This window comes from Dipteris shenzhenensis, chromosome 32 (genome assembly GCF_047967505.1).
Source record: "Dipteris shenzhenensis isolate YYH24624 ecotype China chromosome 32, Dip_SZ_1.0, whole genome shotgun sequence".
Taxonomy (NCBI): Eukaryota; Viridiplantae; Streptophyta; class Polypodiopsida; order Gleicheniales; family Dipteridaceae; genus Dipteris; species Dipteris shenzhenensis.
The window spans coordinates 24,148,551-24,176,473 of NC_141627.1; the positions used below are offsets into that span (position 1 = coordinate 24,148,551).

At 42.5% G+C, this 27,923-nt stretch overlaps 1 protein-coding gene across 1 annotated transcript; it reads right to left on the reverse strand.

The window, feature by feature from the left end:
- Window positions 1-2,789: 2,789 nt before the first annotated feature.
- Window positions 2,790-27,923, reverse strand: LOC147880491 (3-methyl-2-oxobutanoate hydroxymethyltransferase 1, mitochondrial-like). The gene is made up of 6 exons (XM_087370891.1): window positions 27,555-27,923; window positions 25,648-25,793; window positions 8,312-8,518; window positions 8,004-8,150; window positions 3,479-3,532; window positions 2,790-3,391 (listed from the first exon to the last, which is right to left on the reverse strand). Exons 1-6 carry the CDS (start codon window positions 27,874-27,876, stop codon window positions 3,146-3,148), a joined length of 1,122 nt encoding a protein of 373 aa, XP_087227017.1. The 5' UTR covers window positions 27,877-27,923; the 3' UTR covers window positions 2,790-3,145.

Genomic DNA, 27,923 nt, shown 5'->3' on the forward strand with positions numbered 1-27,923 from the left:
CGAGGATGAGGGGTACATATGGGACCTAGATTATGTTTTAGTACTATCAATGATCGAACGTATTTGTTCAATAATCAAAGAAAGATTGACAAACAATTTTCTCAAGAAGATTATGAGGATGCAAGAGCATAGAAAATTTTTCAACAACCAACATCACTTTGCATCCCATGTGTTTCCACAGGTCTCTAATCATGATCCTTCATTGAAAGATGTCAATTCCACAAGGCGTGAAGACTTCTTTCAATTGAGGACATCAAGAATAGCCATATGGTTTGTGAAGTACTTTGTATGAGACAAGATACAAGCATGATGAGCAACAGAATTGCATGTTGTCTTGCATAGATTCTTAGAGAGATGCAAGTTTGCACCTAATGATGGACATCTTTGTGAAGCATGTAGACTTGCAATGGAGGAAGTAATGGGAACAAAAACTATCTATGGAAGAATATACAAGAAAGATTTCAAGGGAGAGGCATTCCGAGACAAGGATATATTCAAATGCTTGATTGAGGTATGCAATGCATATGAAATAGGAAAGATCACTCATGAGGCATTACAATTGCTTATGAGAAAGACGCATTCGATTTAAAAGACATTGTTAATCATAAGGTGGCTTAAGATTTGTGCTCGATGAAATTGTAAGGAAGGTGTGCTCCATGATTCTACAAAGGCAAGGATGGATGAGCTAGGCACACAAACTTCATAGGGCATTGTGACAAAGGCATAACAGTTTAAAAAGCCTACTCTTGACTTTTCTCTCTAATTTTATCCATTATTGCATTAGGATTTGTCCATGCTTTCTCATTGTGATAGAAACCTTTGTAATACATTACTAAATTATTTACTTCCAATGGTGCATCTTCTGGTTATAATTATAGGATAGAAATGAGTTTTTATTTGTGTTATTTTGATATTTTATTAAATTAGGTGATTATTTAGATAAATTCTTTGGCCCTCTAACCCTCTCAAATAATTTGATATAAATTGCATTTATAATTTATATTTGAACGTATCCTAGAAATACATCTGCTATTCAAAAGAAAACTTATATACAAGAGGTTTAGGGTTAAGTCCCATATACATCATATACCACTCTAGTTAGACGTACTAACCTATGTACATAGTTTTACATTGTTACATGAGACTGCAATTTTTGAGTATCATAATTGTACTATCCTTTGGGTTAAAGGTCTCATATATGTTCTTTGGACCAATGCCTTGGTAGATAGTTTGCCTACTAATATTCATAGCAACGAAATATAGATCAAATTTATTTCTCTTCTAATGCCAAATGAATTATAGATCTTCACTTGGTTTGACAATGCCACGGATAGGTGGTGCTATGATTATATAAATGATCTAGTTAGGTATGAACCATGCAAAGTGGGACTTAGGGGTACTTGAACTGTGAGAGATTTCTATGAGAGATTTGAGAACCCCTTTGACTTATTCCAAAGGGCTCATTTAAGAGAATGGATGGAGCATCTCATTGATTAAGTCACCACAATGAAGGGGTGTTCAAATGGTCGGGTGATTGCCCCACTTGCGAGCCCCCAAACGACAACCTACGAGAAAGCCACTTGAACTAGGAAAGGGTTTGAGAGGGATGTCAAGCAAGCACGAGATGTAGGATTACCACACTAACTATATGGATGGCCCAACCATGTGGGCTCCTTGCCCTGCTTAAGAGCAAGCTTGAGGCTAAAGATGAGCCTAGCAAAGGAGCTAATCATGTAGGCTTGTGGGCTGGCCAACATATTGACTTTAATAAGCAAGTCGACCAAGTACAAATGGAGGTTGATTGGCCCTTATCAAGTATACTGCTATGCACACCATCTATAGCAAGATCTTGAGTGTAAACACTTTTGTAATTCCATGGTGGAGGTTAGATTTGTAAGAAGCTAGCCCCATCAAATCTAACATGATAACAAAGATCCATTTTAATCATGCTTACATTTTCTAGTATCGGTGCCTTGTTGCTTATAAATATTTTAATCATTCTAGAGGCCTAGAGAGAGGGCTTATGCCAAGCAAATGAGATCCTTGACACTCTAGACAAGACAATTCTATCAAATTAGAGTCCCTCTCACAGTCCAATACCTTGCTTACCACTACGAGTTGGGAGAGGATGGATGCTTCGATGAATGCCCTCACTAGCATTCTTTAGTACAAGTTCTAGCAAGGCTATAGCTAGAACCTCTCATCTTACACAAAGATCTCAAGAATCATCACTTGTTTGACTTGCTTCAATGGCACAGTTGAAGTACTGAACAGGTTGGAAATTGTTGATGTCTATCAGAGGGAACTTGCTCTAGTTATTGGAGGACTCTCCACTCATAGATGTGCAATGGGACCTTGGAGACTGGCCCTACCCTGCCAAAGCTAGGCAATTTGTGCCGGCTATGCAAGCGCCATTCTTTTTATCCAACACTTGCATTGGCACACAATTCCAACTCGCAACTTCCTCTTGGACTCCCCCATAGAAGAGGCATTGGCTTCAACACTAGGTATTCTACGTAGTCCTCTCTACGGTATAGCCTTTTGTGGACCAATCATCACTCACAAAAAATCTCTACTACTTCTGGCTGGTATAGTGAGCAAAGCCCCTCAATTTGGTTCAGTTCAAAAAACATAAACTCTGGCCCTTAGGAATTCAGTGCATCAATTTTCTATGGATGTGAGTGGTAACAGCTTTTGGAAGTGAAAACCTCAAAGGTATAGAACACAAATATCTTGAAGAAATCTATTCAAAAAATATTAAGCCACTTCACAATAAGGTATATCAACAATTACAACTACGCAAGATGCTTGAGTGACTTTTCCACCCAACTCAACACATGCAGTTTAAAAATAAACGAATACTTTCTGGAGGTGAAGTGGCATCCCCACTTTATCAGAAAAAATGAACTTCTTATGCTTCGATTTCTGCGAAATGGATTGAGACCAGCTCTGACCACCTTTGCAACCAAAGCACACGTCAGCATGAGCATTATTGCAACACAGTTCTCGTAAAGAGGCTTATGGGAAAAGAAAATCCTATGTTTGGGCTCACTCCTTCCCCACATTCAAGTATCTCCCCCAGGACCTTTTTAACCCTATTCTAATCGTGTAGGGCCCACCTGTGCTTCTCTGACATTTAGATAGGTTACACCTTTACTGCTGGCTTGCTTTCAAAGTCTGAGGCCACTGCAGAAGCAGTTTCTGCTGCCTGAGTTAATCCTTTACCCTCAAGCTCCCTCAAGAATACCTCAATTTCACTTTGACCAATTCTGTATGGTGAATGGGACACAGATGGAAAAGATCGGGAAATGACATCGTCCTTGTATTCAAGTAAGGCTTTGTTGATTGCACTCCCAATCTGTCCATATTGTTTGCAAAACTTGGGTGTCACCTGGAAGACAAAAGTAGAGATTGTGAATGTTCCTTTTGGATGAAAGCCTAATCCAAAATTTTGCATGTATTTGACAATTTGACTCACTTTGGCGTGATGTGGATGCTGCATCATACCAAGTAGATCATGGTACACCAAAACCTGGAAAGGAAAGACAGAAACTAATCAGTTTAGAGCCCTTACAGAAAGACGAAGCTGTCAAGCTCGTTAGCTTTCTCTTCATCGGTGTCACATATGCGCTAAAGTGGACATATACGGGCACCATAAAATAAAGAACAAAAGATGAGCAGCAAAAAGGATGTTCTCCATTTACATCTTATCTCAAAGATGGTATATATGTAATTATCTGAAAAAGCATCTGGATCCTTTAGATTAGTTGACTTTCAAGTTGCTCAACAGAGCCTTATCAGTGTTTACACTTGTATGAAGCTTTTTGGAAACTGGAGCCAACTAAAATCCTGAACTGAATCAATTTTTAGTCAAAAAGGGGGGAGAAGAGAACCTCCATGAAAGCGCTGTTAACAGTCAGATGTAAAATGCTGAGCTGTACCTTCACTAAGGCCTAGGTAGCACCAATCAAGAAGAAATACTTTTCTTTTTGCATGTGCCTGCCTCTGACGATCCTGGAATGACTGGTGAGGAGCAAATCCTAAAAAGAGACAACAGTATCCTGCCCGTTGCAATCATCTTTCTGACTGCTCCTGTATGATGGGTTAAAAAGATCAACATGCGATGACCATCAGATCTGCTAGAGCTTCCTACACGTTCATCATTTGTTGGAGATGAGAAGAATGCTTCCTGGAATGGGTGACGATGAGGTACCACCAGATTTTGGGGTCCTGTGATCCCTTCTTCTCAAACTCTTGCAAATTCGCCCTTTTCCTCCAACTCCTAGTCTACTGTTGTGTCGGAAGAGGATTCGGAACCCTCTCTAAGCTGTCCCCTTTACACATCACCTCAAAAAACGTTTCTGGATAACAGAAAATTTTGTACTTATGTCAGAGAAACTATGCAGAAAATGAGTGAGCTTTGTTTCCTTAAAACTGCATTTCATTGAATTTGAAAAATGTTCCATGTCTAAGACCATTTCATGGTCAATGAAACAAGATGGGCTTTATCAGTACTGACCTTAGGCCGTCAAGTGTGTTTCATTGAATTTAAATGTTTCGAATGTGTTGCATATCTAGACATATTTTATAGTCAATCAAACATGACACACTTTACATGTACTTAACTAGGTTGCAGAGTCTTCTATCTACATGTGCTTATGTAAGTCATCGAGTCTTCTCTTTGCATTGGTTTGCAGGACTCCATGCTCTTTTACAATGGCAGCCATGCTCAGGCTCTAGGGTGTTCAAGCTCAACGATTCACGCATGCAAGGCATTTCTGCAACGGCGATTGCTGTCATTGCTGTAGCCCATGGTCTCTCCACCATTGTCTGCTGTTGCCATCACACTAGCTCACCTCCTTCCTAAGCTACCCACGGCCGATATTAAGGCCTGCACTTCAAAGTACACAGCTCTGCACAGCCTACATACAGCCTGGCACAGCCTATGCCTAGCCTATGCACTATCAAAGAGACCAAGGCTTCAGCCTACTTCTTAACAGCAGGTCCTGGAACTCCTCGCAGGAGTCCCATTCGCCCTGTTCCAAAGTCTCTCACATGTGGACCTCCTGCTCTGCTTAGACGGTGCTTACTTTTGTGTTTCCACTTAATGTCCGCCAATGCAACCATTGAGGGAACCAGGCCTTCCTTCTAGGGCACCAGCTAGGCAAAGGTCTCGTCGAGCTACCTGGCTCACATCTTTGCTTACATCTGTACAAGTTCTTCTTGAGTCTTGTCTTTACTTTCATCTGGCTCAGAAGAGTTTTTGGATTTTGTGCATTAATGACAAAGGTAAGGCCTTCATTTAGGTCTCCAGACATTGGCGGTTTTGAGACGTACAGCCTATTAAGGCAAAGCAAGGAGGAAGTATTGAAATTAAGTGTTTCTCGCCTCTAGGGATACCTTTGAAGGTCTAATTACGTCTATTTCTTGCTGACGAATTAGGACTTGCTGTTCCAAAAAATTAGCTAACACTGATGATTCCAGCTTCTCCTAAGATCCACAATCGATGTGGCTATCATGCTGATCTAAAACATGTAAAACTTTGTCAAAACAAGCTGACCCAGCTGTCTCGAGCTGCCTGGACTCTCAGAATCTTTCATGCTTTGAAAACATGAGCTGAATGTTTCTGAATTGTCTTGCCCACATGGAAAAAACAGCTGAAACCCTAATATCTAAACATTTCTATTCTGAGAAAGGTGATTGTCGGCTCAAACCATCTCCAGGGTGACCTGAACAGCAACATTGCGAAGTCCCCCCATGCTCACTAAACTTGACAATTGGGCTGTCTTGGAACTTTCTCGATAGGGAAGGCCTTGTCATGTAGATCTATCTACTCTCCAAACAGCATGTACCTTGCTAGACAAAATCCTGCTTGCGCTTGACATAAGCAGAGGGAAATTTAGTCCTCTTCCTTCTAAAATTGTAGCTCTGAAACAAATGTTCCCTTCGCTCATGTTTCATTTCTCTTATGCATCAGAAGCTAGCTGAAAACCTGAACTAAAATAAGTCTACTGTATAAACAACAGAGAGGAGAGAAGAGAGTGCATCCACCACATGCTCTTGACGCATCCCCCTCCCTTCCCCCCGCCCCCCCCGCCCCCCCCCCAACCCCCCCCACACACACACACCATGCAAAGGTGGTAGTGAACTACTGCCAATGTGCAGAATACAATAAAGTACCTGGCAGAGGCACATAATGCTAATAGAAACAAGACTGAATTGGTATAGTTAGATTCTTTCCCCCCAAAAAAAGAACCTTCTACTATATGCTTGGAAAAAAAACAAAATCAGCTTCAGTGACACACTGACAAGAAAAGCAAACCAGCTACCTTGCAGCCTGCTTCTCCGGGTCTCAACTCAGTACCTATGATAAACCAGTAGCTGATGCAAGCAACCAGTGCCATGGAGTATACAGCCAACGGAGTCCTCATACCTTGCCCTTAGATTGCAGGCAAGGTGTATATAGTGTCTAGCAATATGTTGGCAAGAGTGGCAATAGGTCAGATCTGTTGCCCCGCTCATCATCAGGCTGCACCGTGCTACCCAGATGTTCTAGCAATTGATGAGCAGTGCCAAATGGCATTGAGTAATGAAAGTAATACCATGTACCTGTTTCTTTCCTTCGTATGGACATTGGCAATGGTCTCCTAGATGTTGTCCTCCATAAAATTTGATCAATAAGAAGTGGAGGTATCATATTTATGGATCTGAAATTCACAATAAAAACAATGTCGTATTTCCTGTCTTACATTAAATCTTTTAATGTTCCTATTGATTATCTTGAGGGAAAGAAAATGTTGCTGCACATGCACTTTCACGGTGCTTGTTCTCTAATGGCTTGCTTTACTCCTCCCCCCTCCATATAAGAGAGTTGCAAGCATTGTACACCTTTTGCTCTTTGACGCATAGTGAGCAATAGTCTCGTTGCTAGGAACATTCAAGATGTCATCATCAGTAAATACCTAGGATTCTGAAAGTTAGCATGTGGGTATACCTAAGAATCCAAAACATTCTAAGACTTTGAGAACTGAAAAATATCCAAAAATTTCCCACAGGTATCACAGCCCTTTCCATATCATCCGAAAAAATAATGATGCAGCATATGAGTTAGAACTCTTCCAATGTCAATGTTCATCCATTTTTTCACGTGAGTAGACTCAAAGGGAAGGCTGGAGATGAAGATAGTTTAGTATCTAATAAAGTTGGAATATTTAATCTATGTTCCATACTCAAGAATAGAGTCATCACTGAGTATTATATCAAGGGGAAAGATAGGCCTGATGAAGATTCAACTTGGGAGAGGATTACTGACGCAAAGAAAAGCTTTATTTGCTCTATTTCTGAAGATGTTCACCTCTAGTTAAGCCAAATCAGCTACTGACTCACCTATGGGTCAAGAGAGACCCTAGTGGGTGGAGTCACTAGGTTAGGAAGGGTAATCCTAAATTCTATGGCTGTGGATTGTCGCATAGGAGGATCAGTATTGGGACACACTGATCAATACTTGGACAGTGCAGTGGATCCTGCTAGAGACATGGCAGTCCTGGCAAGCTAGGTCGATGCATCCTCAATATATGGAGCTTCCATGATCTGAGACCCAGATCTACTGATCTAGAGTTGTCTTCCCTGTGACCTCCGGCAATTGTGGGTGAGCTAATGGCTCTATAGTTGGGTGGTGAATTCCAGATTGTGCACTCATTGGTTTGGTTCCTAGCTTATCGTTTGGTGAAGATGATCTTGGTAGCGGACTCAAGGTAGGGGTCATCTCACACAAGCATCTATGGCATCCCCACTGTCCGCATGAGCACCCAAAGACCAAACATCTTTCATCAAAGGTATTATCAATGTTTCTTAAAGAATTTGACATCATCCAAAAAAATTCCAATTTCTCCCTTCAACAACGTGTGTATTCAGAGATGCAACAATAGATGATAGCACTCAATTCAGGTTTTGTTTCTCTGTCATGGATGATAGAAGTGTTGATTAATAGGGGAAGAAAGAACCTGGCCACTGCAGTTGGGTCCTGCCCCAATGCCAATTGTCGGAATGGTTAGTGCAGAAGTAATTGCAGCGGCCACTGGAGGTGGAATACACTCCAAAACCACACTAAAACAACCAGCTTCTTGCAATGCCAATGCATTCTCAACAACCTGAAAAATCACCAAATACCACACAAAAAAGTACTCATCTCGATCACTCCATACCATTTGGAGAATTACAAAAGCATATGGCAACAAAAGCATAAAATAGTACTCATCTTAATCACTCCATACCATTTCGAGAATTACAAAAGCATATGGCAACAAATTACCGTGATGGCACTAGAAGAAGTTTGACCTTGCGGTCGAAATCCACCCAATGCACTTATTGCTTGTGGAGTTAGACCAACATGCCCCATTACCGCAATGCCAGCCTCAACAATTGCTTTAGCAGCAGCTACACGAGAACCATATCCTCCTTCAAGCTTCACTGCATCCATTCCACCCTCCTTAAGCATCCGTGTTGCACTTTCCACAGCCTGCCCTATACATAGAAGGAAGACATCAATGCTGTAGGAGTAAAACCAAGTGCAAAGCATCCTCCAATGCAATACAAAACAAATGAAATTCCAATAATGCCAAAAAGCTCATTTGCATCCTCCAATGCAAATATGGTACAAAGTAAATTACAACAGAAGATGACTGTAATTGTATGCATGCTGAAGTACACAACCCTCCATTTCTGTGATTTGATAGGCCAAGAGATAGGAAAGTTATGCCTATTATCCTTTCAATCTACATGTACGTGATCCCTAATGAAGATGTGGAAACCATATAGCAAGAATAAGACCTCCTCATTAAATCCCATACCGGATGGTCCCTGTGGTTTCACCCGCTGCTGCCTATAAACTCTGCCATCACCTGCCTGCATATGCCTTCCCTCACCTCGGCACCCCCCTTGCTCCCTTTCATATGCCCAGGACAGTCACAACCTGTATTGTTTCCCTCCCTCTGTTGGTTGGTGTGACCACCTGCTGCAACCATCATGCCCTCTTCCATGACTTTCGCTAGCCTGTTGTGCACCACCTAAGACCTCCGCAGGTGAGGAGGAGCGTACTCTTGAGTGCATTAATGCATGGCTGAACTGATTGCAGGTACACTTCTCCTTCACTCCATTTTTCCGATGCAATTAAGATTCAAATTGCACAAGGGATGTTGAAAGGCAAAGCATTAACTTGGTGGCGTGAGTTAAAGGACAACATGGGCTGACTTCGAACTTCAAAGAAGAATTCCTTCACCTAAAGATGAATTTGACAAGTTCACCAACCTAAACATGGAAAAAACGCCATGCAAATTATAATGGTTTAGAGATCTGCAAAAACGCCATGCAAATTATAATGGTTTAGAGATCTGCAATCCAAATGTTCATACTTTAAACCTATTACGTATATTCTTTATAAATGGTTTGGCGAAAGAGCATAAGCTACAGATGAAGAACAACCGTAGTATAAACCTGGATGATGATGTTAGATATACAAAAATCCATTCACAGAAATCTCAGCCTACCATAGGTTCTTAGCAAAGAACTTTGGAATAGGTGATTCCGTCATGCAAGGGCTACGCAGACTCGAGCCCAGAGTTCTACACAAACTCCAGCTGAGGCGACTACAAAGCGAGTTAAGAAACCCTTTAGTATGTTAAGGACGTTCGTTGCTTCCTTTGCGGACAAAAGGGGCACATGCGCATGCAATGCCCAAGTTGAAGAACAAGTCAGAGAATGCCACTTTGACTAAGGTCAAAGGTAACACTATCTCTTTTGTGCATACCATAACCTTAGATCAAACTCTTTGCAAGAAGATTTTGAAAAAGAGCAGGAAAAAGGAACTTTCTATTAATGCTTGGAAAAATCAAGCATACAAGTCAGCTATCTCGAAAGCGCCGACCAAGGGAAAAACAAAAGCTTGGCAAAAGGAGAAACCCAGCTTGCTTCTCGAGAACCCAACTCATTGCCTAGGGTATCTCAAGGATAGGGGCTAACAACCAAGGGCAGGGACTATACAACCAGCAAATCTCTCGCGACGTGAAAATTATAAAGTGCCTGCAAGCCATGCCTTGCAGAACTGCTCCCGCCTCTCGGCAGTCGCTCTAGAATCTAATGAGCCGTGCTCCCACGTAGCGTGGATATCTTGCCAGATAGCAACAAGAGTGGCCGCTGGTGGAACATGGTGCGTACCCATAACTAGGCTGCAATGCACAACACATATGTTCCACGCCGTGATACTAGCCACTGTCTCCCACACACCGTCCTCACAAGAAGCAAGAGGACACTACTGAGATGGAAGGGTTGCCTCATGCAGCTCAATCCAACGAATGCTCTAACTATGTATTCTGTAAGCTAGGGAGACCCCGTCGATGTGGAAGGAATACCCCCCCTCTGTCAACCAGGCAACGATGAATACTCTGCAGCCGATGTGCCCAGAGATGTGGTTGGGTTCCTTTCGGATCATGGCTGGGTTACAGCCACCAAATGAAATCACGATGAATACTTTGCAACTTGGCCACGATCTAAAAGGAATCCAGCCACATCTCTAGGTGCTCACGAAGCTCCAAAGGTAGTAAGAGATCGTCCCGAGGACACCACTCATGCAGCGCTGGCAGCACCCGTCCACCTGCATCTGCTCCAGCTAGGGGCCTATGGCTAGAGAGAGAGAGAAGGAAGAGAGAGAGAGAGCCTCACCCGTGAAGCCACTGATAAACACCTGCTCCCTGCATAGAAAGCTGAGATCCCCCGGATCCATCAGTCTAAAAAGCCCAAGGTACGCATGGTGCCCTCCAATAAGGACCACTCTAGGAGAAGGATAGCTAGAGGCTAAGACTCCTCTCGGTCCCAGTCTACCGCCTCACAAAATGTGAAGATGTAGTCTAGGATACTGCACTCCTGAACAAAACCGATCTACGTATCGTAAATGATATCGAAGAGGTGAGGACGCAGCCGCAAGATCAAGACCTTGGCTAAGATCTTGTATGCGATGCCCAGAAGGGTGATTGGTCTCCACTGGCAGATGTTTGACATGTCTCCCCCCTTCGGGATCAATCAAATCCAGCCCTGACTGCCACGCCAGAGCTTTGTGACCTAGAGATTGAGCCTCGCATTCTCGTAATGGTCACTAAGCAACTGGGATCCTAGGCCCTGCTCTCTAAGTCGCTCTATGGGTGCTAGCTCTTGTCACAGGTCTCTCTCCCACTCCTGAAGAGCGTGTCTCTATTAAACGGCCTGAGACTGTAATTTGTGCTGCTCCTCTAGATCACCTCAGCCACCAAGGAGGCCCATCCCTCTCTGAGCCCATCCTCTAGCTACTGCCAAATCTCTGCTACTACCTATTGCACCTCCTCATTCTAGAGAAGGTCTAGGATGAGAAGCCCCCTTTGAGGGGTTTCTCTACGAGGCTGCTCTAGGCGGAGCACAACCGGAGAGTGGTTTCACATCGTGGTACCTGCCAAAATTCCGGTGCAACCTCTCCTACATCTTTCTCCTCCTCCTTGGAATTGTTAAGCGATCGAAGCTCCATGGCCCTGATTTCTAGCTGTGGATCATCACCAAGGCAAGATGGTGTAATGTGATGAAGCAACGGCTACAGAGAGGCCGGTTGCGTTCCATCAAGAAAATTTCAAGATGTGAGAAGCAGCAGCATGCAACGCCCAATCCCCAACATAGAACCTATCCAAGCGCTCCAACAGACCGTCGTGTCTCCTCTGTCCGAAAGAAAAGAGAAGGCTTCCTAGGATCCTGGTGAACTCCACCTCTCTCATCGGATCTCTGCCGCTAACCGCAAAGATGAACTGCTCCCAAGTGCTCCTCTTTACTGCCAACATGCAATGAAGGGGGCAGGGGCACAATTGGTGAAGGGCCAGAGATGGCAGAAAAGTTGAAGAGGATAGGGGAGAGGAAGGAGGAGGGAGGAAGATAGGAGGGAAAGGGGTAGGGGGAGAGGAAGAGAGAGAAAAGGGGTGAGGGGAAGAGAGATAGAGAGAGAGATTGGGAGAGAGGGTAGGCAGCACGTAGGAGGAAGGAGGTTAGGAGTAGATAAGATTAGATGTCACATCAAAAAGTGTACAAATAGGGGTGGATGGGGGCTTATATAGTCCCTCCACATTTCCTACCTAAGAGGCCTTTAAAGGTCCTCTAAATTGCCTCTTTTTCCCCTTCATTACAGCCATCCCTTCCCATAGAATTTTCCCTCAAAATTTTGCATGGCTGTCCAAAAAGTGCAGCAAACAGCAACTACTAATCAGCCCGGTAGGAGATAGGGGCCATCATGGACAATGTTTTCTGGCTGCCATGAATTTTCATCCTTAGGAAGTCCCCGCCACTTGATAAGATACTCTATGTAGACCTCGTTTCGGAGTACATGGTCTCTGAAACCCACGATGCGCTCCGGAACATAGAGGATGTGACCCTCCTCATCCATAGGTGGCAACTCAGGAAGAACATGGACATGCTGTCCCACATGTGGTTTCAACAAAGACACATGGAAAACATCATGGATATTGGAGGTATTGGGTAGCTCCAACTAATATGCTACCTCTCCAACCTTGCGGATGATCCTGTAAGGACCGTAATACCTATGAGCAAGCTTTGTGTTGGTATTACCTTTCAGTGAGGCATAACGGTTCTTATGGAGACGCAAATGCACATTATCTCCCTCTTTGAAAGACAAATATCTCCTGCGTTCATCTACATATTTCTTTTGCTCGTCTTGGGCATCCTGCATATTCTTTTTTGCCAACTGCAGAAGGGCATCCATCCTCTCCAAGTCATTCTGTGCTTGCTGATTTTTCACAGCCATGTCAGCAATTGAAGAAGGCATCCTGACCTTGCATCCGTACATTGCCTCAAACAGGCTCATGCCAATGGAATGCTTAGTACTGTTGTTGCAAAATTCAGCTAGTGCCAACCATTTATCCCAAGACTTCTGAGTATCATGACAAAAATGCCTCAAATATTCCTCCACCCATTTGTTCACCCTTTCCGCTGTCCATCAGTCTCAGGATGGTAAGCAGTGCTAGGTGTGAGTAAAGTACCCACTGCTGCAAATAACTCTTCCCAAAAGTGACCCATAAACTTTGCATCTCTGTCACTGACAATTTCTTGAGGGAAATCATGATGCTTAAAGACATGCTCAATGAATTGCCAAGCAACCTATGATGTTGAATACCGGGTCTTAGTGGTGTGGCCAATCTTTGATGCATTTCACCTTTGTGTGATCCATCCGAATGCCACATCTACTCACAATATGAAGTCCTGAAGATATGACTCCAGAGACTTCATACACTTTGAGAGATTTTGAAGCTTTTAAATATTATCATACTCATCAGGATTTTGCAAAAATTCCTTTGTGAATGCCTCACAAAACTCAGCCCAAGACTTGGGAGTAGAAGGCTTTGCCTTCAATTCTCACCACCATGTGAAAGCCTTCCCTCATTGATACATCTCAACAAGGGTCGGGCGGATATTGTCTGGATAATCTATGACGGCAAAGTGAGCTCCCCACCGGAGTGTACGTACTCTAGAGTCCTCGCTTTCTTCTCTCTTGATAGATTTCAGAGAAAAGAAGGCCATACCAATGTGCTTCTTAGGAGCTTCCTGAGTTTGTTGCAACAATATTAGTTGCTGTCCTCAAGAGTGCGGAGCAGCCAACGAGGTACTAATCTTTCTTCCTGCATTGCTATACTTTCACGTGCTACGGCATCATCAATCTCTTCTTGAGAACAGTGCAATCTTCCTGCTTTTTGCAACCTTCCTACTGTTGGAATATGAAGCCAAAGTGAGTCAAAAATGAGTGTACTAGGTGTCTAGGGGGTGTTTTATAGTCTAGTGAGTCCTATGGATGCCACGTGTCATATTGGGAGTTATCCCATATGCATAGGTGTTCATATGTGTGTGTGCGCTCTTATATAAGAGCTGTACTTGTCTAGTGTCAAATCAATCAAGTATCAAGCTACAAGCTCTTTGGTCTACATGTGAGTACTCTCATTTTTGTTCATTGCTCTAGTCATTTCATTTCCATTTCATTATGTCTCCTTTTGAGTATCACTTCCTCTCTCCCTAGCCTACCCTCTCTCTCCCCCTCTTTCCACCATGTTCCTTCATGTGGTATTAGAGCCTCCCTTCCTACCTTCCCCTTCTTCTTGCTCTATCTAAAGGATGAGAGAAGCCCACAAATGGAAGCTCCCCTCTCCTCTAAGGTAAAGCCTCCCTTCTCTTAGACTCGCCATGGTTTCTCTCCATCAAGTACTCCGGTGTCCTAGTGATTGCTCCTAGTCCTCGTTTGTGAGTTCAGCTCACTCCCACATCAATTCATGGTTCTCCCTCACCATTGGCAGACATTCCTCGTCAGTTGGTCACCAAAAACTTGTTTTGGAGCAGTCTAGCAGCTGTTTTTTGACCTTTTAAGGTCCAATTTTGACGTTTTTTAACATTTTAGCACTGCCCAAACATAAATGACCATGTCTCGTACCATTTTAAGGGTTTTTTTTTTTTGCTTTTTTGGTCCATACGGACCTCTACAGGCGGATGCGCGACAATGCCAGGAGTCCGTACAACTTGTTAGAAGGCGATTCCGAGCAGTTTTAGGCTACTTTTTGACATTTTTTGCTCAGATTTGGACTCCCGTGACCTCCACCAGTGATTTGAGCTTCCTGAGCTTACCCACAAGTCATTTCAACTATATCGACACTTTAGTACATTGACTTGAGGCTTTCGACAGCAAGGAATACTCTTTTCACACCTCATCATCTCTGACATTGTGATATTGCGGTGTTTGACTATCCCGAACATTCAAATATCATTTCTCTGATCTCGGTACACTTCGGTGACTGCTTCGATTAGTGCACCATCTCTGCTACTCATTGCCTCTCCAAATGCGCATGAGCCACTGAGCTGAGCTGCCCTCACTTTGCTCCCGATTCGCGGGTGCCCCCGATTTGTTGGTGCTCACGAATCTTATTTGAGCTGCCCACAATGTCATGACAAGAGAAATGATTATTTAGTTAATTAATAGTCATTAGAACTTTATTATTGTTAGGCGCCAATTTGATGGTGCGGTTATGTGTTTGTATTTATGATCGATCAAGCGGTGTAAATAGTACCGCCAAAACTATGTAACATTGGCCAATGATTAGTAATAAAGATGTGCACACACGTGTCTAGGTCCTAGGGGCAATAGGAAAGGAAAAGGGTGCATTAGAGTGCATTGAATGGTAGGTGCATGGGTCATAGGCTAAGGGTAGGTGTAAATGGGAAGATGGAACTTGAGTGATCTCCAGGGACATTAATGAAAGGGTATCACCCTTTCATTGTGAATCTCACGTAGCATTCTTTCTACCACATTGCATTCATCCGTCATCTCTCTCCCACCTTGCATGTAGGTCGAAAAAGAAACAAGTACTCTCACGAGGGCGCTCTTCCCCATTGGAGGGCCAATCGGCATTCAAATTATGCATGCATTGCACACATTTGCATTTTCGAAAAGTGTGGATCTTCACATTTGGTATCAAAGCAGCGACGATCCACGAGCGGGACGAGAAGAGGGCGACCGTTGCGAACGACGGAAGTCGCAAGAGAGGTTGGCGGAAAAGGATCACGACTGACCGATCTCGAGGTTCTGAGACAAGGGATTTTTTTGAAAAATTTTGGCCTTCAACGGCGAACGGGGTGTTCTCTTCCCCCCCCCCCCCCCCCCCCAATGTGAATGTACCCTTAAACCGTGAGAAAATGGGATTCCCGTTCTACCTAACCGGAAGTCGGATCGGAATAAGATTTTAAGGGAGTGATCCACCCATCAAGTAACCCCTATAACGGTATCTAGAGCTCCAATCCGCTCAAAACAAGTAGCCCAAACGGAGCGTACCAGTTTACAGCAGAAATACAAGAAGAAAAGCTTGAAGGAGAAGGGAAAGGAGGTGATTTTAAGTGTCTTCTCAACACAAACGAAGCGGGAGTCGGATAAGTACCACCACCTCTACAACACTTGAAGTTTGCTGTAAAATAAACCTTCTTTTTTGAAATTACAGCAAGACATTTTCTCTCTTGTATTACTAAAAGGAAAGAATGGAAGGGGAAGGGACATATAACAATGAACTTATTCCTTTTCCTCCATTACCCCAAGGAGAGAGAGAAAGAACACCTTCACCCCCTCTTGAAGAGGATGGATTAGGTGAGAGTTATACACATCTTGAGTATGATAACCCACAAATAGATTTACAGCAGTCTCTCCTTCAAGAACCTCCTGATAGGGAGTTCTCCTTTCGTAATGAAAGAAGAAATGAGACCAGCTAAGAACAAGGTGATGAGTTCACGCCTTCAACTCAAAACCCAATACACATGGATTCTAATCCAAGTGCAAGAGGAAGAGAGGAGACTCCTGTTGATAAGCTGGTTTTCCAGCTTAGCAATATGATTGAGCAGTCCATTATGACAAGATTAGGGACTAAGAGGACTTTAAACTTCGGGAATGAAGAGTTGAGTAACCCTTCTAAGAGGTCCAAATTCCAACCGCGAGAGAGAATTGAGTTTCCCAAATATGATGGGGCAAGGGAGGCTGACAAAATCCTCAATTGGATTCGTCATTTTGAGCTATACTTTGCCCATCAAGACAAGACCGAGCAAGAGAAGCTTGCTCTTGCCACATTGCATCTGCAGAAGAATGCTCTAATGTGGTGGTCCTTGTCACAAACAGGAAAAGAGCCTATTCATGAATGGGCTATTCATGCCACCGAGGCATGAAGAGAACCTACCCTTTCGTTGGGAGAGTTTTAGGCAGTTCGATAATGAGAGTAATGCAGATTTTACAGCCAGATTTTGGAAACTCTCTCTAGAGTATCCGAAAAGAGTGAGGAAGATAGGAGAAAGAAGTATTTAGCAGCTTTAAGCCCAAAAGTAAGGTACGAGGTTGAAATGTTTAACCCGACCACGCTTAAGGACCTCACTAAGCTGGCTGAAATAGCCGAGAGAAAATTGAATCCTCGTAAACCCTTCAATAAGGAGTATGGGTCATCATCTAAGACCAATAATATACGCACTTTTAGGAAACCAAACCGGTTTAAGAATAATAAAGGGAAGGGTAAAGCTCTTGTAAGAAATGTGAACAGCCAATCACGTCCTGGAAGAAGAGAAGAGGAAGTTGATTAAGGAAGGAAAATGTTTCGGTTGTAAGAAACATAAGCCAGGGCACGTATGGCATAAGTGTCCCGTTCTCTTGGCTAAGATTGCAAAGACGAATTCAATAAAAGAGAAAGCCAAGGCATCCAAGCAGGAGGGTGAGGCTTCTACCTTGTCACCCTCGAAATCTACTGTGACTATTGAGCCAATAGTGAATGCTGTCCATTCAGCCAATACCTTTGGGCCTCATGATCTTTTTAAGGTGTATGGATTCGTGAATGGACAGAGAATAGTGGTTCTCCTAGATGATGGATGTAATTATGACTTAGTAAGTGATAGATTGGCAAAATTACTCCATCTTAAACCAGAACCTATAAAAAACATGTCGCTTTCAGGAGCTTTTAGGGGACACAATGAAGAAGACACATCCATAGTACGAAATATTCCTTTTCGTATACAAAAATATAGAGATCGAAGGGATTTTCTAGTAGCCCCTTTACAAGGCGTTGACATGATACTAGGTAAACCATGGCGGTATGATTTTAACCCTGCTATTCATCCTCATACTCATCATTGTTGCTTTGTACATAAGGATGAAAACATAAGGATTGTAGGGGATCAGGACGTGTATACAATTCCATTGATTACTCCTACCCAAGCGAAAAGATTGGTAAAAAGAGGGGTAGATTGTAATCTTGTGTATATACGGGATTCACGAGATCTTCATATCTCAAAAGAAGATCGGAAGAGAAATGAGTTCCTTAGAGCTTATGAGGATCGATTTTCAAGAGATGACTCATTCGAATTGCCCATGGAGAGAGAAGATGATCATGCCATAGACTTAGAGCCAGGAGCTTCTCCTCCATGTAGAGCCCCATATAGGATGAACACAGGATAGAAATGGAGGAGGTAGAAAAACAAATTGAAGATCTGTTGCAAAAAGGCCTGATTCGACCAAGCAGTTCTCCATTTGGAGCACCTGTATTATTGGTTAAGAAGAAGGATGAATCATATCGTATGTGTATAGATTACCGTGCTTTGAATAAACTTACGATTAAGAACCGGTATCCGATTCCAAGAGTGGATGATTTATTGGATATGCTTAAAGGTGCTAAAGTTTTTAGCAAATTGGATTTGAAATCTGGTTATCATCAACTTCGTATGAAAGCTGGGCATGAACATAAGACTGCTTTTCACACTCTCACTGGACATTATGAGTTTTTGGTCATGCCTTTTGGCCTAACTAATGCTCCAGCCACTTTTAGTATGCTGATGAGAAGGGTTTTGCGACCCTACTTGGGAAAATTTGTCATAGTCTTTTTTTATGACATTTAAGTGTTCAGCCAGAATGAGGAAGAGCATAAGGATCACCTTGCTAAGGTGATGGAGCTCCTAAGGAAGGATCAATTGTTCCAAATACCAAGAAGAGTGAGTTTTTCAAGACAGAAATAGAGTATTTGGGACACATTGTGACTGCCGAGGGAATTCGGGTTGACCCTAAAAAGGTCAAGGCCATAATTGAATGGCCAATACCCAAAAACATACATGAGCTGAGATCCTTCCTAGGGATGTGTAGTTATTATCGCAGATTCATTAAGAATTTTGCACGCCTTGCTTCCCCACTAACAGATTTGTTGAAGAAGCATTCCTTGTATGAATGAAGAGAGGTTCACCAAGTAGCTTTTGAGGAGCTTAAGAGAACATTAGTGACTGCACCAGTGTTAACACTTCCGGACATGGACAAAGAGTTCTTTGTTGTATGTACGGATGCAAGTGGTACCTCGATTGGGGCAGTGTTGATGCAAGGAGGGCATCCCATTGCTTATGAGAGTAGAAAACTTCAAGGGGCTGAATTGAAATATATCACGTATGAGAAGGAGTTATTGGCAGTCATTCATGCTCTAAAGTTATGGAAGCATTATTTATATGGTTCTGCTTTCAAGATTAAGACTGACCATCAAAGTATCAAGCACTTGTTCTCTCAACCCATTGTCTCTTCAAGACAAATCAAATGGGCTGAATATATTCAATCCTTTGGGCAACCAAATATCGAATATCAGCCATGAAAGGAGAATTTAGTAGCTGATGCTTTGAGTAGACGGCCCCAAGTTAATCACGTTTCTGTGATTAAGGAGAAATCATTAGGAGCAATGGTTGAAGCTTATCCTTTAGATGAGGACTTCGCTGACATTTATGGGAAGATTCAACGTAATGAGGTTGGGGATTTAGAAGCTTATTCCATCGTGGATGGATAATTATTTTTGGGACGTGCCATATGTGTACCCAAAACATTTCGGTATCTAGTCATGAGTGAGTTACATGCGAGTCCATATTCTAGACATAGAGGCATTAGAGGGACCATTGATAATATTGAGAGATACTTCCATTGGCCTAAACTTCGCAAAGAAGTTTCGACCTTTGTTCAACAATGTGACGTATGTCAACGCATTAAATCTGACACAAGTAAGACTGCTGGTCTTTTGCAGCCTTTGCCTATTCCTTCGGAAAGGTGGGAACACATTACAATGGATTTTGTGTCTGGTTTCCCCAAGGTTGGTCAGTTTGAGCAGATTTTCACTGTTATAGATAGGCTGAGTAAACAAGCTCATTTTATTCCCTGTAAAAAAGAGTTGTTTGCTCCTGAAACAGCAAGGTTATTCATTAGGGAAATCTTCAGGTTACATGGGTTACCAAAATCCATTGTATCCGATAATGATGGCCGTTTCATTAGCAACTTTTGGACAGCTCTATTAGAGAATCTCGGAACCAAACTGAAATTTACTACAAGAGATGGACAAAGTGAGAATGCCAATCAAACCATAATTACTTTACTTCGAGCTTATGTCCATGACCAACCTAGAAGGTGGCCAGAGTTCTTACCCATGTTAGAGTTTGCTTATAATAACACTGTACATACTTCCACCAAGAAAGCCCCATTTGAAATCATCTATGGGCAATGTTTACCCACTCCAATAACACACTTGGGGGAGCGAATTTTTGCTGCTGACCAGTTTGCTGAGAATATGTCACAGGTTATTGAGCAGGTAAAAGAACATATTAAGAAGGCCCAGGTTCAACAATCCAAGGCAGCCAATAAAAAAAGAAAAGAAGTTTATTACAAGGAGGATGATTGGGTTTTATTGAAGATTGATAAAAGAAGAATCAAGTCAGTGAGAGGAAGTACCAAACATGTCAAGCTAGCACCGAAGTTTTATGGTCCATTTCAGCTTTCAGCAGCTTTATATCCAGAAGAAGGATCCAGAGCGTATGAGCTGAAGTTACCAGCCCACTGGCGTATGAAGAACATATTTCATATCGTGTACCATAAAGAGAAGAGTACTCGTGGAAAGAAGAGATATATGTATTTACTGAAGTTTAAAAACCAGCCAGCTAGTGATGCACAATGGATGGAAGAAGAGTTCTTTACAGATTTTCCACAGATGCTCGCAAATTACAAAGAGGTGATGCAATGGCAGAAGTAACAAGAGAAAGTGCACATAAGAGGAAGAGACAAGCAATAATCCAGAAGAGGACTTCTGCTCATTCAAGTAGGAGGGAGTGTCATGACAAGAGAAATGATTATTTAGTTAATTAATAGTCATTAGAACTTTATTATTGTTAGGCGCCAATTTGATGGTGCGGTTATATGTTTGTATTTATGATCGATCAAGCGGTGTAAATAGTACCGCCAAAACTATGTAACATTGGCCAATGATTAGTAATAAAGATGTGCACACACGTGTCTAGGTCCTAGGGGCAATAGGAAAGGGAAAGGGTGCATTAGAGTGCATTGAATGGTAGGTGCATGGGTCATAGGCTAAGGGTAGGTGTAAATGGGAAGATGGAACTTGAGTGATCTCAAGGGACATTAATGAAAGGGTATCACCCTTTCATTGTGAATCTCACGTAGCATTCTTTCTACCACATTGCATTCATCCGTCATCTCTCTCCCACCTTGCATGTAGGTCGAAAAAGAAACAAGTACTCTCACGAGGGCGCTCTTCCCCATTGGAGGGCCAATCGGCATTAAAATTCTGCATGCATTGCACACATTTGCATTTTCGAAAAGTGTGGATCTTCACACACAATTTGCATCTTCAGCTGGGCAACTCCCTTGAGCACTTTCACTCATTTTTTTGAGCCTCTTTTGCGCATTTGGTGACTCTCCGATCGGCACATTGAGAGTCATGACGTGATCTCCCTTGGTAGCTGCTCCTATGGTCTTCATCGATACATCATTCAAGGGCATTCTTGCCTAATTCTTGACCGACATACCTCTTTGCATCAGGATGTGCACACTCTTGTGCGGTAGCTACTTCGGGCTCCTGGGTTCTCTGCCCTTGCTATGCATAAAATGAATGAAATCTTTTATATTTTTATATATGTTTGAGTTAAAGGTTCTCTGCCTTGAGTAGTCCCTCTAAAATGAATGTTTGCAGAATTAATTAAGGTCCTCTGCCTTGGATTGTCCTCCTAAAATGATGTATTTCTTTTATGGTGTGTGACTCCATGTTTCTAAATAGTCCCTGGAGTCAAGGGGGGATGTACTGTGGGAGCCATGTATTGGCATTGATAGGTCTATTTGTTTATTAAGCCTGGCTTGAGAGTTCCAAGATGTTGGTGCATTAGTCTCCTAGACCTCTGAGTTGAAAATGCATCCATGCATGATGAGCCTCTGAGCCATTCTAAGTACTTTTATGTTATGCTCACTCGCCTCTGAGCCATGCTTACTTGCCTCTGAGATTGTGTGGGAACCATGTCTAGTTCTAGATCGGCATGCATAGTTTTGATGACCGTCATTGTCATGTTTTGTTCTTGGTTCCATTCTAGTAGTCCCTCACCTTGCCTTCATGGGGGGGGTGTTGAAATATGAAGCCAAAGTGACTCAAAAATGAGTGTACTAGGTGTCTAGGGGGTGTTTTATAGTCTAGTGAGTCCTATGGATGCCACGTGTCATATTGGGAGTTATCCCATATGCATAGGTGTTCATATGTGTGTGTGTGCTCTTATATAAGAGCTGTACTTGTCTAGTGTCAAATCAATTAAGTATCAAGCTACAAGCTCTCTCCCTCTTTCCACCATGTTCCTTCACCTACTGATGCAATCCTCGTGCTCTTTGCAATCTTATGAACAGCTTCATCTCTATTTCTTTATACTCTCTCTCTCTCTCTCTCTCTCTCTCTCTCTACACAATACTAGGGCCCAGAACAACAGTCGAGCTGGACCCCCCCGAAGGATTTTATTGCTTGAGAGACGAATGAATACAATAGTTCAGCGTAGAGCTGCGTTACAAAATTTCAAACGTGCATTCTCTTTACAAAGAGCTCATGGCTCAATAATTTGGCAACATGCCAAGTGTCAAAATAACTAACTAAAATTTAGTACACGCCACAAAGGGCAATCTCTAGGATCTTCGATGTCCCTTGGTCACACGAACATCTTCTGGTCGCTTGCTAAGCTCCTTAGCGCTTGAGAAATCAACCCTTCTTAGTACCTGCAAAAATTAATTAAAGCGCACCACCATGGCACCCATATTGTTAGCGCTTTGCATGCAAATAATAAACTGTGGACTAATCCTAGTCACGGTGGGCGTCCCCACTGAACACATGTACACACATAACAAATATATAAATATATTCTCTGGTTGACCGGAGTTGACCGGAGTCAATCCTCTTGATCATAATTAAGGGGTCTTTGACCAATGGTCGAGGCGCCTTAATTATGGCCAAGTCTCTCCAACCGAAGTTGGCACAACTTGGTTAACTAAAGTTAACCCTCTTGCCACATGCCAAGTCTCGTTGACTGAAGTCAACACCCTTTGACCGTAGTCAGCTCTGTGGTCTCCGATTAACCGTAGTTAACCCTCTTGGTAATAAACCAAGTCTCCCCGACCGAAATCAGACTTACTTGACCAGAGTCAAGTATCTTTAACCGTAGTCAATTCTTTGACCATTAAAAGAACTCTTTCACCATAATTAACACAAATGAAAACTATTTAATCATAGTTTTTTCCATACGTTACCATACGCATACGTCATACGAGTATGGAAGTATGATTGGAGTATGGTTCAGCCCCTAGGGCTGAAACATACGTGACCCTAATTTTACCCAAAAAAATTCAAAAAATGTAGCCAAAAGGTTGATAGCAATCACTTAGCTATGCTATTCATAAGCAAGCATCCACGTAGCTTCAATTGGCTGGTGGCTATGCTCCTGTGAAAGTGACTGACTGATGCCAAAGTTAGTGTTGAACACTATAATCTTGGTCTTGCTGACATGGTCCTCCGATTCGCGCCTCCCACAAAATGCCTGTAGAGCTGCCAAGTGACCATGTAGGCCTACTCCTATATCTGAGATCAAGAATATGTTATCAACATAAAGCAACATGGGAACAATCGTCTCTTCTAGTGATGAACCTCGTATACGCAGAGTGTCCACAAAGCACTCCAACTCATAGGGGACAAAGGGCAACCCTACACCCTACCTTACACTAATGGTGCTACTCATCTCGTGATTCTCGTCTAGCATGCCTTGTGCAGTAGAAACTCTGCCATGGGACTGAGTCAAGGACTGAGTCAAACGCCTTGTGAAAGTCGACAAAGCAGCAATAAACCTTCTACTTCCAATGCCTCGCCTCCTCAATGAGAGCTCTAAGAGTGAGAATGTAGTATAGGGCAAAAGTGATTCCGTTAAACTCTATCTAACCCTTTGCACACATACTACCCCACTCAGATTGCTCAGACATATTTGAGTGCTAGTTCATTTAACTTTTACCATTAGACAGCCTACCATGATGATCTGATAATTGCCAATGCATATAGGGTTTCTTGCTTTGTAGTATGGGACTATGGTGTTGTTGCTCTAGGCTATGGGTAAGCCTTTATAGAAAGCCTCATAAAATAGCCGATGCAAGTATTTTCTAACCATGGGTCAAGAGTTATGTTTGAAGTCCTTCATGATCCTTGCCTTTTCGATTTTTCACGCTTCTTTATTTCTTTCCTTTAGTCGAACGTAAAAGGTAGGGAAGAGGTTGGAACATGCAGAGCACAGTATCAAGACATTTGGTAGGCAAGGTATCGAAAAAGATCTTCCAAAGAGCAAGGCCCTAGATGAGGTGTGGTGATTTCCTCTCCAAGAGTTTCATCCAACTTTTTTGGAGTTGCTACTATAGAGAAACTTTCTTTATTTTCCTTCAACATTGCAGCTATTCTTTAATCTGCAACTAGATATTGTTGCGAATAGAATGATTTCTCTTTTTGTCATCTCTTTCACAGAATTGTCCACCATGAGGAATTGTCCTCAGAAGCTGTGCCTTTTATTCGTCTTCAAACCCACACAAGTCCGTGAGAAGAACCAACATTCAGGTTCCCTATGCACTCAAACCACAGCTTTTCCACAGCTACGTTGCTAAAAAACAAAATTGAATCACGATCTATCATCTATCTAGATTGTTTTTCAAAGTTAACTTTCAGAATTTTGTACTAGTAGGAGGCCCCAAAAAAATAAATTTTCTAGAGGCTGAAAAGTATGTGATTCAAAAATTACTCAAGGCTTCCTTTGATAACAATGTTTTGGAGTGACAATCTTTAGTAGAAATGCGTCCAGTACACATCATAGCCTGCAGAATAAAGCACAACATGGAAACTGTAAAGCAAGGATTCCACCAACATTGTGCCATGAACAATCCATAGAGAGAGAAGTTACACCTAACAATTTAGAACCACCCCCAAGCCTCAAGTCGCACAATAGCCGCACTTGTCCAAGATTAGCCATGCTTTCCTAGGAGAAGCCTTCCTTGATGGATATATACCTCATCCAATGATAGCTCCAGCCCAAACCTCAAGACTCAGATTGTTGCCAAACCTGAGTTATACTATGCTCATATCCAAGATCATTACGGATCCTAGATACATCCGGCCTCAACTTGAGCCTTGCTCATATAGGGTTAGACCAACGGTCCTTAGCCTTCAGAGGGTTAACTAGTCTCGTGTTAAACATTAGTGAATAACACATCTTAGTTGCAACCCATGTAGGGTTAGCTTGGGATGTAACAGTGGACACTAAATAAACTAGCTAGCATGCTCTAAAATGTAGCTATTATCTGTAAAGCAAACTGAAAGCTTATGCAAACAAAAGATCTTCACAAAAGCAAGCCCCTCGAGGTTTTTTATCTCTAAGCATTTCACCATCATTATGTGTTCAGAACACATTGAAGTTCACTTCTTGCAAGAAACTGCCATCATTTCAATCCCTAAACAGCGTCCAAAAGATACCACGTTGTCCTATATACCCAAAATATGCCTTCTAACAACATCTGTCACCTGTCTTTTGATATATCAACAAAATCCCTACAACTTACAATTACTAAATCCTGGAACTAATTGTCTGTCCACATGTGGCCTGTCAGCAACTATAAAGCAGACAACTCATAAGGCATTATGCACTGGGGCCTTATATAGGAGACACATTTTTGCAAATTTAGTGGATGGTCTAGTCAAGAAAACACACCTGTGAAGAACTTTGTTCATAGCTTCCAAATGGGAGGTCACCCACAAGAAGAGGCCGTTTTGCCCCTCGTGCCACAGCACGACAATGCAAAAGCATATCATCCATGGTCACAGGTAAAGTAGTGTCGTGTCCATGCACAACCATCCCTACAAGAGATAGTAGAGGAAAATCAATATTAACAAATTCAAGATCACCGAATCTGAAATTACTACATCCAGCTGTCAAGTTGCCATAATACTACAAAACTGCAATCATCTGGTTTTTACAATCGGCCAACCACAACTTATGAAGCTCGATTTTGAAGGAGACATAAAGCAAAAGACATAAGACTAAAGAAAGTATCCCATACAATAACAGCATGCATACTTGTAATTCAAATGTAAATTAGCATGGTATGAACAGCATGTGCCTTGTCATTTGTGAGCAAGCCCCTTAATTGATGGGATCTTTTGCATTACCGTTATTTTCAGCTTTTTTTATCATTCTCTCCATAATTTTTCTATGATTATATCCGAGCATGTCACGACAGAGTATCTTACTTAATTTAACTTTATTTTATTGTTTTGCATTCATCACATATTGAACTCCTTTAGCACCATTTATATAACTAGCGAGCACCATTTTGCTATGCGTCTTGAAAATGTTTGTAATTCTGAGCAATACAGAATCATTCATGCGTCTGCTTGAATGGTTACTGTTTAGACGCTCTTGGATGTTAATACTGGAATACAGCAAATTAGCAACAGGATTTGGTGATTCTAATGGTTTTAATAACCTGCAGGTTTCCTGCAAGTAAAACAGAAGATGCAAGACTAGGAACACTCGGTTTCTCCTAGAGACCTGACTGTACACAGTGGCTTTATTATACAATGGAAAAGTATTTAACTCCACTAGAAAGGCACTTTGTAAATAAACTTCTCCATTAAGTGTAATCATGGCAAAGCGTTGACTGCAACGTGCAGATTCAGTGTTCAATAAATTTCCTGTTCTTCTCGACTGAGAACAAAAGAGGGCAAAAGGCCTGGAGGATTTGGCGATGATCTTGATGTTCAGATGATTATTCTGCAAAACCAAGGAACTGGCCAGCAGCCTCGAGGCTGCGTTCCTTTTCGACGACTCTTCCGTTCGATCTGGTTACTCATGATCTATTTCTGGCAATTCTTGAGATGCTGTCTGCCTTGACCATGCCCACAGGTAATAGGAATCAGTAAAGTCAATCCATTCTGCTTCTACGTGAATTACTAGGACACGTTATTGCTCTATGTATGGGGCTATAACGGGGGTGTCCATTTTGTCAGCTCAAAAGTTCTGACCTCAAAGACCGCGCGCCCGTTTGTCAACATCAGTCCCTGTCCTCCAAGGGTGGTCTTATCTGAATTGAAACATTGCATCAGGATTTTGAAAGTTTGAATTTACAATGGAACGTTGTAACTCCATTGCCCACCACCCTTAGCGAGACTGAGTTCCAATATTGTTCTACACCAGAATGGACTCGAAACAAAAGTGCGACACCGCCAGCCTTAATTTCCACACTCTATGCTCTCATCCTCAATTTTTTACCACGCCTGAACTAACATCTCCTCCATCTTCTGTATCCTAAACTTCACTGTTCTGGAGATGGCTGTCAATGTCCCTGTAAAGTCTTCAGGATTCAGACTGGCCTCTCGTCCCTGATCATTCGTCGCCTAGTTTTACTGGCCTACATACTGCCTTTGAAGCTATATAAATTTCCTTCCACATTGTAGTTCTTGAGCTTTATCTGCCTAATTTCCATTTTGACACTTTCTTCCTAAGTTATAATTATTATTAAGACCGCCACATTATGTGATCAAGCGAGACTATAAGCGCTTGCCGCAATGTTCTCTAACATCGGATCGGATCTCTCTCTCTGTACTACAGGGACTCACCCACTGAGTCGCCTACCAAGCAGATGTCGATGCCAGCTTCGTCGACATGGACCGCCGACGGATAATCGTAAGCGGTAACCATCGTGATTGGCTCCTTTTTGAGAAATTTGGATGCGAGATGACGGAGAGTGATCCGTCTGGAAGGGGACTGAGGTTTGGGACCTCCATAAACGGTGCTATCGGGAAGGTTACTCATGGAGCGGGAGCCGAGGAAGTGCCGGAAGAAGTTGGGGAGAGGATGTGGTGGTTTACAGAGCAGAGAGTTGGGATGGAAGGGAGCAAGGGAAGAGAGGAAGGTGATGAAGTGCATGCGAGACGACATGGCGGTGGAAGAGTGAAACAGAAAAAAAGAACACTGAAGCTTTTCAA